The 12,193-nt window shown below is 35.8% G+C and overlaps 1 protein-coding gene across 3 annotated transcripts in view; it reads right to left on the bottom strand.

Moving 5' to 3' along the window:
- The window catches only part of PIEZO2 (piezo type mechanosensitive ion channel component 2), a 557,384-nt gene that overhangs the window by 126,648 nt on the left and 418,543 nt on the right, over positions 1 to 12,193 (bottom strand). For all 3 annotated transcript variants that reach the window (XM_069099626.1, XM_069099625.1, XM_069099627.1), the window contains exons 17-18: positions 10,965 to 11,138; positions 509 to 735 (exon numbers count right to left, since the gene is read on the bottom strand). In XM_069099626.1, coding sequence (XP_068955727.1) covers positions 509 to 735; positions 10,965 to 11,138 — 401 coding nt within the window. The remainder of the gene's footprint in view (positions 1 to 508; positions 736 to 10,964; positions 11,139 to 12,193) is intronic.

Here is a 12,193-nt window from a genome sequence, read left to right as displayed (position 1 = left end):
TTTAAAGATGAGAAAACTGAGGCCAACAAGGTTAAGTGTCTGTCCAGGGTCACACAGCTAGTAAGTGCCTGAGGCCAGATTTGAACTCAGAAAGATAAGTCTTCCTGAATCTAGGCCCAGGATTCTATCCACTGTACCACCTACCTGCCCTTCTTGTCTATATAGTAGTAAAAATAAATTTAATTCAGTAAAAAAAAACTACAATTGGTTATAATTTGTAATTTGACATAATATGACAGAATGGCTCTGAGGACCATTCTGACTTTTGTGTTCAATCTATTTGATAAGTATGGTTGGTCTGCCCTTTGGTGGACCTGGAACAACTGATACTTGAGAACTTCTAAACATTTCTCCCTTGCATACCTGCTATTCACAGTTAGAAGTGAAACTGTCAGAGAAATATTGAACTTTATAAGCCACGACCAGAGTAATTTCATTTTGATAAAAGTGGCCAGGATAAACGTTTTTTTCTTTGAAGTCAATCAACTCTTAGCTGAGCACAAACTACCTGAAGTTGTTTCTTCTTCTTCTTCCTCAGATTCCTCTTCTCCATCTTCATCTTCCTCCTCCTCATCTTCACTGTCTTTTCCCTCTCCACCTTTTTCCTCTTCCTCATAGAACTCTTCTGTCTTCTCCTGACCATCCTCTTCAAGTTTCTTCATTGCCTCCTTTTCCATGCTTGCAGTTAGATTCATCATGGCGAGGTCTGGAAGGCTTCCCTCTGGATTCGCCAGTCTGTTGGCAGAGAATGGCCAAGTCAACAGAGGAAATAATGTAAAGAGCAATCTGAATGCGGGTGCAAGCAAAATGAATATAAAACCAAAGCAAACATTAATGTATGTCCAAATGCCCTTCAGCTGGTGAATGTTAACCTCTTTTCTTTCTTTTTATTTAAAGCACTTTCTACAAACATACTGCAAACTAAATTAGGTTGAGTTAGTTTTTCTAACTCAGGTTCTAATGATTAGTTAGTAATGAGTGCTATCGACACCTAAACTTGACATTTTTTCCCAGAGGAAAAAATGGTCAGAGTTTAGGATGTAGAAGCATGAAATGGCATCATGTTAGAGCAAGCATTTCATGGCTTCACAGGGGCACTTACTCATTTTGGTTGATTGGTAATTTTTTCTTGATGCTGCTCAAAGTAATTGAAATAGAAAGGAAAAAAAAGGAGATGAGAACAGAAGGGTTAAAAGGAATGTCAGAGATTACATATCATGCTACACAACATCCACTAGTGCATTCCTGTATGCCATCTGCAGTAGCTTTCTAATGCCAGATGCATTCCAGAGTGGCACCAATGACATGCATTTATTAAAAACTCTCTACTAAGCACAGATGGACGGTGGAGGACAGCATTGTAAAGAAGGATGTATAAACTCTGCAGGGGCATAACCATAGCATGCTATGTCGTAATGCAGCAAACTGTCTCACAAAAATCGTACCATTCACATTTCAAATAAGTTTTTAAATGAATTATGCTTTTAGTCAACGTTGGCATAAACTCATTCCACTCTACCCTCACTGAAAGCATTACACAGAGGAAGCCAAGTGCTTTTAGCCTTAAGAAGTCTGTAATGTGTCCAGTTCTGGTATTTGGTGATTTAGCATCTTACTTTGGACAGCAGTAAGAAGGAACATGTGAGAACTCTGTGCATGAGTGAGAATGAGTATTGATGGATGATAAATTTTATGTTTCTGGTCAATAAACCAGGATCATAGGATTCAGATACAGAAAGAACCACAGAGGCAATCTATTTCAATCTCCCTCATTTTACAAATGAAGAAATGGAAGGCAAGTGAGATTAAGTGATTTTACTTAAGGTCACATTTCTCCACCTCAATTTCTTCATTTTTAAAATAAGGAGCTTGAACTAATAAAATTCTAAGGTTCTTTTCTGCTGTAAATTCTACTGGAAAAACTATTAGACTATCTACAGACAGAGCTGCCAATTCTTGAAAAAAAAACTATCAAAAACATAACACTGGATCAAGGGAGCAAGATTCTCTCAACATTGGTGGGGGGAATTTATGATGACCATTTCTCATTGGTCATTTTGCCTTTGACATGTGTAAGTACATCTATCTGTATGTTTTTGCCTTCAGAAAATGCATCTAATGTTGAGCTGGACTACCACATTCTACCATGCCAGTGATTCTTTCAGTCATCTAGATAATGTATCTTATCAAAACTGTGTGTATTTATTTGTTCTTCTAGCAATACCTAGTCATATGCAATACACCAGCACAGCATTTCATTTTAAGTTAGAAAAGATTTCTTGCAATAACAATAAATGATTCAATAGTTCCCAATACTGAAAGAGAGTGTATCTAGGGCACTCAGGGGCATCAGCATTGAATAGTAGGAAGAACGCTGACCCTGGGGTCAGAAGACCTGGGTTCCAATTACGAATCTGCCCTGCTCCTTATTGCATATGCGACCTTAGACATGACTCAATCTTGTTGGGTTTAATATGCATATATTTGCACATATACACACATGCACTTATGTAGATATATATGTAATATGATATAAATGCTATACATTATACAAAAGATAATATTAATCTTGAAGAAAGTTCTTCTCTTTTCTTTTGTGCTCAATACCTGGTTAACGAAGCCCATCTCTGAAAATTATTGCCAGAAAAGATACGAAGGTATTTGACGACACTACCAAAGCACGGAGTGCCTTGCTGTTGTTCAGTCGTTTTCAGTTGTATCCTATTTTTGTGACCCCATTTGGGATTTTCTTGGCAAAGATACTATAGTAGTTTGCCATTACCTTCTCCATTTCATTGTATAGATGAGGAGACTGAGGCAAACAGAGTTAAGTGACTTGCCCAGAGTCATTCAGCTAGTAAGTGTCTGAAGCTGGATTTAAATTCAGGAAGGTAAGTCTTTCTAACTCCAGGCCTGGCACTCTATCCACTGTGCTATCTAGCTGCCCTAATTTTTTGCCTCCATATAATAAAATTTACTCTATGGATGAATGACGTACATTCACGCACTTGTATATTCACTTAGCTGCCCCATGTCTATATAATTGTGTATAACTTTAATGAAAGGTATGTACACAGAGAAGAATGAGGCCAATTATAGATATCAGAAATATAACTGGTTGATAATTTAAAAACTTAACAGTAGAACACAACTAACATCTTTATCTTATGTCCAGCCAAGGTTATCTATCTTAACTAAACTTGCATAAACACTTATGAACCTATTAAAGGGATTTTAATTTTTCAATTACTGAAAGGAACAAAGAAATCTAATAAATGCTTGTTGCCTCTGGCTGCTTATGCATCTACATTGGGGTTCTTTTACATTTTAAATGGAGGGGGAGGTGCCTTTATATACCAAATCCTGGACAATGAATCAATCACTAAATGGTTAATCTGATCAATCACTGTGCAGTCACCCTAGCAGAGGTAGATCCTGCCAATTATTGAGACACAGATTCAAAATATTAGTGGAACTTCCTTCCTGAGACTTTTTATGTGTGGACTATTTTGGAACATATACATATACCAAATATATACATATAGAACAAAAAAAGATGATTCTTTTTCACATTGAGGGGTGCTATTATTTAAAAACATATAGAGGAAGAAACATTTCATTACAACACGAACAAAAGTGGAATTTAGGATTTCTTTTTCTACCTCACAAGCTTAAGGTTACCATCTTAGACATCCTAAGAGAACTGGTAATGACATAAGACATAATGGCCTGCATACCATACCTGTAGTCTATCTTCCCCTACAAAGAATTTCTCCTTTGTGAGGCCACGTATTTGTTAGGATTTTCACTTCTCAGAATTTTTAGTTGTTTAGAGTAATTTTTAATGGGTATTTGGAGGAGTTTGAGGGAGAGCTCAAGTAAGTCCCTGCTTTTTTTCCACCATCTTGGCTCTGCCCCTCTTCTCAGAATTTTTAATGTGCTTCTGTCTACCTCTTTCTTATATGCCTTCCGTTCTTATGCAACTGAAAAGTCTAATTTTGCATAGGCACTTCTACAACAAATGTTTCATCATGACATGGAGCAGGAGTTCTGTGAAACAGGAGAATGGTAACTATTCTGGGGCATGGGTGGCTATCTTTCCAGCAGGAGATGCCTGGGTATTTTGTAGTACAAAATTGCTAAATAAGGTAATATTATGAGATATTGACAGTGTTTAGAGTCATAGTCAAAAGGGTCTGATTGTGTCTACTAATATCCACATATCAAAATGTTCATTTAATAGAATGAAAATCCTACCAGAGTATCACCTCGTTAATTTATGCCAATGTATTTTATTTCTGCAATGGTGGATCATTCAAATTGAAGCTTGGTTGAACTTACCTTTGAACATGCTAGGAAGAAAGAGTTTGCCAAGCATATTAACAGTGTTAACAAGATTTCAAGTAGAATGTTTAAAGTAACTAATAATAAATTCTTCCCAAGAATATTGAAATGACCCATTTTCATTGGTAATCTGATAATAAATAACAAAAAGCAATTCCCTTACGGAGTCCTCCTCTAGCGTATTTTATCAGGTCAGTTCTATTTGCTTACTGCATGTATTGGAAAGAAATGAAAAAAGTCTTACTTTTAAATATTCAAGCTCATACTTTTCTTTGTCTCAAATGGACCTTCACAGGGGCTAGTCCAGATTAATGATTTCCCATGGCACTTGCAATTTCTTGGTACAGTGAAAAGAATATCAGTGCTTAAGACTCAGAAGGCCTGAGTTCAAATCTCACCTCCATAAGTTACTAACTGAATGACTTTGGGCAAGCCACCTAATTTCATTTGACCTCAGTTTCCCCAACTGTAAAATAAAAAGATTGGACCAGATGGCCTCTGAGGTTCCTTTCAAATCAAGATCGATGCTGCTATGACTCCATCCCTGAACTGTAGAAACATTGTGATATAGCATGTTGAGTTGATATACTAATTATTAAGTTCTATTCGATTCAATTAGACAAATGTTTTAAGTGTCTACCATGAACAAGTCACTGTTCTGGATGTCTGAGATACAAGTATGAAATAAGACACAGTCTTTGTCATGAAAAAAATTGGTCTACCTGGAGTCAGACAAGAGAAAGTCTACCACTGATGTGTTGCTGTGCTACAGCTACACATTTTATCTGGCTCAGAACTACATTGCCCATGAGGCTAAAGGGCAACTCTTTTACCATGATAAGGGTAAATAAAACATGTATATAGATAACTATGGTATAAGGAATATTGTGATGAGGACAGAAAGTTCCCAGTGTTACAGAAAATCTTAGAGAAGAAAGATCACTTTCAGCAGGGTAGTTTGGGGAACACTGTATAGTGGAAGTAGGTGCCTGAGTTAGTCCTGGAAGGAGAGAAAGGATTTCAACAGATAGAGATGGGATGGGATTCATTCTAGCCAAGGGAATAAACCAAGGAATAAAAAATGGGATAGGCTAAGATTAACATGTGGGATGGTCAGGAGTCTACTCTGGCTAGATGAAGACTACATGAAAGGAAAGAGTGTGACAAGAAGCTGGGAAACATAGGTTGGAACCAGATTAAGGTTAGTCTTTGATGTCAGGATGAGGAAACAATCAAAGGTTTTTGAGTAGAGGAATAATATAATAGCAGAGTTACAAACTATGGACTAGAGTTCAGAAATTAGTAGGGAAGACTAGTTAGATGACTATTAAAATAATTTCACATGATAGCCTCTCAAATACTTGAACATATGGCCCCAGGGAATTTTCTCTTCTGCATATTAAGCATCCACAATTCCTTCAAATGATCCATATATAACATTTTGAGATTAAAAAATGTTTTGAAAACATAGTCACAGAATTGTGAATTCTTAACATTAATCGCACCATACTTGCTGTTATTGCTTAGTGTAGGAATTAAAAAAAATCTTAGCATTAACATAGAATATGGAAAGGATCCCCTCTTGACTCTGGGTAAATGGTTCACAGGTGCCTGTTCTTGAAAGAAATCTGAAAAGACTGCCATAAGGGATATTCAATAGCACAAAGTCAATTAAGGGGTTCTGCAGGAAAAAAATATGGAAGAAAGTTATTCTCATCCTATACTATGCCTCCTGGATCTCCTCCTGGAACAACCAGTAAGTGCATTAGGAGCAACACAGACTAGGATATTTCCAAGGTTATTGAAAATCTTATGTTGGAGTCTATATAGTAACTATACTTTCTCTACATAGGCCTGAAAACCTGTGTGACCTTTCTTTCTGCAGTGGAGATGAAAAAATATGTTTGTTAAATTTGAAATATAGAAAATAATCAGTTTAAATTTGTTTTAATCATGTAGGGAAATAAACAGTTGATTTACTTTGCAAATAGCTATTATGGTTTAGTAGAGACTTAGGTCTTATGTCCTATTTTCACAAAAGTTACTACTTATGACTTAATCCAAAGATTTAGTCTAAGCTCAAGGGTATAAAAAAACAGCTTACTGGAAAATAACTCAGGGAAACTTCATATCTGGTTTTCTTCTGTTTATGAATTAAAAGCAAAGAAAATAATAAAACCATGAACAGTGAGGTCGATGGGAAAAATGAAAACTGGATTGGGAACTGGGATACCAAAGATTCATTCTAAGTTTTGCCACTAATTAATTAGCTGTGTGATCTTAGTTTTCTCAGTAAGATTTTGGGGTTGGACTAAGGTCTTTTCCAGCTTGCGAAATTATATAAAGAAACTATACTCATGTATTTATTAACTTTATTTCTATTGTTGTTCACTTCTTCAGTTGTGTTTAACTCTCTGTGACCCTGTAGATACCAATGCTGTGCATAGGGTTTTCTTGGCAGAGATAAGTGGTTTGCCATTTCCTGCTCCAGTGGATTAATATAAACAGAGGTTAAGTGAGGATCATACAGCCAGTAAGTGTCCAAGGTTGGATTTGAACTCAGGTCTTCCTGACTCCAGGCCCAGCACACTATCCACTGAGTCACCTACCTGCCTCCCAGTATTTCTTCTCAATATGCTAACCTCTGAATTAGCTTTTTATTTCCATTATTAACACAGAAATAATATAGTATTTTAAATCTTTGAGCACTGATATGTATGAGCTAAATCTTCTTTTATGGCACCAACTACTACTTTTTCTTTTATGGAATTTAGGTAGATTTGTCAACTCTTCCACTATATTATAAAATCAGGAATCTTAAAAAAGAACAGATGCTGTTTTATTAGATTTTGTACACTCATAATACCTAACACCATGACTTCTATTCAGTGCTCAATAAAAGCTCATCAAATAAATTAAAACTTGATGTTTCTTATTCCAAGCATATTATAATTCTTTCCCCAAATGGATGAGAGTGACTGTTTTCATCCTAAACAGATACTAATATTTTGGGAAGTAAAGATATCTTAAATTTAAAGAAATTGATATCTCTATAATCTTGTTTTAGTCATATATTTATTATGTTCTTCCATAAGTAGGCAAGATTAAAAATAAGCCTTTGAATTATATAATTCTATTAAGAGAACTGGTTAAATGGTGAGATGGTTTCAAATCAGAAAGAAAAGGACCAAGTGATGACCAAATTAAAAATCTGAAAATTCATATGGCAGAAAACACAACAAACACATGAGCTAACGTGAGATAACACATTCATAAAAACACCTCAATACTATTCAGAAAAATAATATTTCTTTTACGTAAGTAAAGAGGAGAACAAATCAGGCACAGTGTTTAGAAAAGGAAAGGAAACAACGAAGTACCCACCTATTTATTACTAGATATACACGACCATTGACTTTGGCATGGCTGTAAGGTGAGAGACGGAAGCACCAGAGCACATGCGATGGCAGTGGGAAGCAAGTTAAAGAGAGAGAGAGGAGATTATTGAACAGGGATGAATGAAGGAGTGTCGTACAGAGGCATGTACACAGATAGATACATCATTATGAATGTTATCACCATGGAGCACACAGTTGTGAAAGTTTCTCTGTCATTCAGTGAAAAGCTGGCAGAGTAATACGAGAGCATTGAGATTGAAGTATAGCCTCTTTTTACTTTTGGGGGACCAAGGATACTTTATCAAAATTCTTCAGATTTAAACTTCTAGCATATCTTTGTGAATGAAAATAAAACTTGTAAAATATCCATTCCTTTCTCTGAACCAAAAATACTTAACTAATCATGCTCAGACATAAAACTAAAGTTTCTCAAAGTATATTAAAAAAAAAGGTGTGTGTGTTTACTTATGTGGGCCACCCAATGTTAAAATGAATGACATCAAATTCATACAGATAGAGATACAGATAGATATATGTCTAAATGTATATATCTAGATAGCTATCAGATATCAATTTCATACAGATAGATATGTATATAAATAAATACATGTCATATATACCTTAAAAATTATGTCATCTGCCTAAGTCAGGGAAATGCTGACATGCCCAAATCTAAGAGCTGTATGTATGTATCCATAGCCTGTTTTATATAGCAGTCAATGTGCCTATTCATAAAAATATGAATTTTATACATTTTCATATATATTTTAACCAAAAATGATATGCAAAACAGGGAAAAGGTAGACTTTCCAAACAGCAAACAGCAGTGAAGAAATTAGCATATTCATGCTCTTTAAAATATATCATTCTTGTTAATAACTCTTCTTGTAATTCATGAAGGCAGAATCAGAAAAATCATAGAAGTTGTTAAAATCAAACTCTCAAAACACTTTTCCTCTCTGAGTCATTACAGTTTTCTAAAAATGCATTAATTGGCATGAACTTTTGGGAAAATAAATAAATTTGGAGGTGTAAAATTAACAAGTGTTAAATGCTTTTAGAGACATTTAGGTGGCACAGTGGATAGAACACTGAGTTTGGCATCAGGAAGACCTGAGTTCAAATCTGGCCTCAAATACTTGATAGTTGTGTGACCATGGCCAAGTCAAAACCTCAGTTGGTTCAGTTTCCGCATCTGTAAAATGAAGATAATAATAGCACCTATCTTCTGCAGTTGTTGTGAGGATCAAATGAGACAATAACTATAAATCCCTAAGCACAGTACCTGGCAAAAAGTCAGTTTTAGCCATCACTATTATTATAATTAAATATGCAAAGTTAGTTCTAAGTAGATAGGTCTCTGCTATATAATAACAATTAGAAATGGTGTAACCTATTAAGCTACTTGAGTAGGGGGCTTTTTACACTTATTTATGATAGTAAAATGCTAGTCTTGTTATTATTTTTACCACTACATCCATCTCCCAGCCTTTGAGGCCCTAGAAGGCCAGAACAGAAATTAACATCCTCTTGACAGAACTCTACTGACTACCTGAGGTAACCCTTGCTGGTTTCTCACTTTAATGCTTCCATGACAAAGAGATTTTTAAGCCAGAACTTAAGGTTGTCAGTGCTTTGAAGAGGACAAGTAATGGATTTCTATTTTCACATGAAAAAGTGAATATTTGGCTCATATTTCATCATAGTCATGCAGTGGCTTGAAGGATGTTGAGGGGACCAACCCAGGAAGAAGAGAAAGCAGCACCAGAGTCTTGGCACAAGCAGGGGTTTTGACGGCAGCGATCCAAATTGTATAACTGAACCCACACTGTGCACACAGAAACTACTGCTGTGATCACTTCAAGAAAGAAGACTCAGTGGAAATAATAGACTTTCCACATGCTTTATGTGCCCTAAGCATCAACACCACTGCTGGCTCATGCAGTTAGTAGGTCAGTGCCCAGCTTGCTTCATGGTCATGGATTTGAGTTCTGCTTTCCTGGGTAGCATACAGACTATATCTCTGTCCTGTTTGTAAAGGAAGAGGAAGGACACATGACAAAAATAACCATTCCAAGAATCATCCCTCCTGTGATTAAATAAATGTTCTTAAAAGAGAAATAAGGAAGAAAGGGAAACAAAAAGAATTTAGGGAAAAAAAAGACACTGCTAGGAATTTATCAACATTAGTTGCCTTTCACCAAAAGCTACTTGTATGCTGTCCAGGAGGACCATCTTGATTATTTTAATGTAACTTCCATATCTGAAAGTGAGGTGACAGCTCCCCAGTTCATATGATATCTTACATAAGGAGAGCTACACCTGATGCCATACTAAAATTAGAAGTACTTTGTTCTTGTCGAGAAATGCCAAATGCAAATTAATATTTTTTAAAAACATTACAGTAGTCTTTATGTATAGACAGTGGCTAATTAAAAACCTAAAGATGACTTCTTGCTGTCAACAAGTATGATTCTGAATTATTTGTCCCAGAGACTCCAACTTTAATTGAAGAGGTACCTTTGATTTTTCCAATAATGTATAAATACTAATTTGGTAGTAATTTGAGATTCCCAATTGTTCTTTAGAGATGGTCTCTAACCATGCACCTCCTTCTACAGGGATTCTTCATCTGTTTCAGAGAGTTGCAGGTACTGCTAGCTCATGGCCTAGAGATGTATCAGTAAAGGATCTTGAGATCCATAAGTAGATTATGAAAGATTGGTGGGAGAATCCTAAACTACTTGAACCGAAACTGAACTACTCATTGGCAGTGTGCTCAGGGAAAGAAAAGTGAATCTAATTCTTAATAGCAAAATATTATTAGGAAGGTGAAAAATATTAAGAAATAAGATTATATAGTATTCTTTACAGTTAATTATAAAGTGTGTTGGAGTTTATACTGCTACTCTCCAATAGAAAATGCATCTTTCTGAGTATACATAAAACAGGAGTTGCCTACACAGCTATTCTCTGTATTATCCAGTGAACATGACCTCTTACATTGGAACACCTACCTATACATTTGTGCCAAGTGAGTTGATATTCAGTTCAGGAGAGGAGTCGAACATTTTATGTTTCTTCACTTTTTTTCTTCCTTTCTTTGAGCTGGCAGGTATGCAAAATCTAAGATTTAGGCTAACTATGGAATGATAAGCTTGACAAATAATCTTCCTTTGAGGTGAGCTTGTGGAAAGACAACTAACCATTTTACTTGTTTACCTGTAGATGGTGTTCTCCTCTTTGCTGGGTATAGACTTTAGGTCTGTGAGCTCTAGGAAGCGGTCATGGAAATAATGGAGATGTAATATGCACACCAGTAAGAAGGAAGTTGGGATAAATATGCGAGTAAATAGCTCTGTAATAGTAAACTTCTTCAAACCAAGATCTTCTAGCCTGAAAAAGAAAGCCAGGATTCCACTCAGCCATTGAAAATGTACTCTGCAGACCTCTGCAGATATTTTATACATGGAAACACAAATATATGTTCATTAATTTATTCCTGTGCCTTTCAATATATAATTTATACATCCCATTTTGAAATTCTGGGGGAAAAGGATACAGAAAATATTGCTGTTAAACTCTCCACTTACATTTATCATCTGTCTTCCATATGACAAGGAAGAGGTACAGTGGATCACTAGGACAAGCTACTGTCATTTCTTAATGTTCAATTTTGGAAAGACTCTTCTAGTTACCGATGACCATATTGCCTTTACTTTATACATCCCTCTGATTCTCTTCACTACAGCTACCTATCTATCTATCTATCTATCCATCCATCCATCCATCCATCCATCCATCCATCTATCTATCTACCTATCCATCTATCCATCCATCCATCCACCCATCCATCCATCCATCTATCTATCTATCTATAGACTTAAACATTCACTTCTAGTGAAGTAAAGTTCAGCTAAGATCAGCATCCTATGTATATTTTCGAAAACACTGACCTCTAAGCAACATCTAGAATCTTGTAGACATGTCATGGAAGTATCAGTGAGATACATCATGTACCCCAGATGGACTATGAAGGCAGGTTTCTACCTAGTGCTCCCCAAATTTAGGAGAGGCTTTCCTCTACATTTTCTTCAGGCTATATATTAAAGAATCAGGCCTCTATTCTTTAGTAGGAAAAATGTGGGGGGAAAAGATATAAATGAAGAAATTTTCCTTGTGTAAGTGTAACTGGCTCAGATGATATTTTGCCAAGGCACAGTTTGCTTAGGTAAAACAATCATTCATGTTTCCTTTTCCAAAAATTAGGGCAGAAATGTCACCACATTTTTTTTATTTTTAATACATTTTAAAAAGCTTTCAAATGATGTAGCTAGAAAAAAGAAATAAGACAGAAAGAAAGAAGGAAAGAAACAAAGAAAGGAAGGAAGGAAGGAAGGAAGGAAGGAAGGAAGGAAGGAAGGAAGGAAGGAAGGAAGGAAGGAAGGAAG

Source organism: Petaurus breviceps, unplaced genomic scaffold (genome assembly GCF_028583685.1).
Source record: "Petaurus breviceps papuanus isolate PSGF00001 unplaced genomic scaffold, PetGlider_PUasm1.0 38, whole genome shotgun sequence".
In the NCBI taxonomy this organism is placed as follows: Eukaryota; Metazoa; Chordata; class Mammalia; order Diprotodontia; family Petauridae; genus Petaurus; species Petaurus breviceps.
Note: the sequence above shows the minus strand (reverse complement) of the source record. Positions and strands in the feature narration are given on the sequence as shown.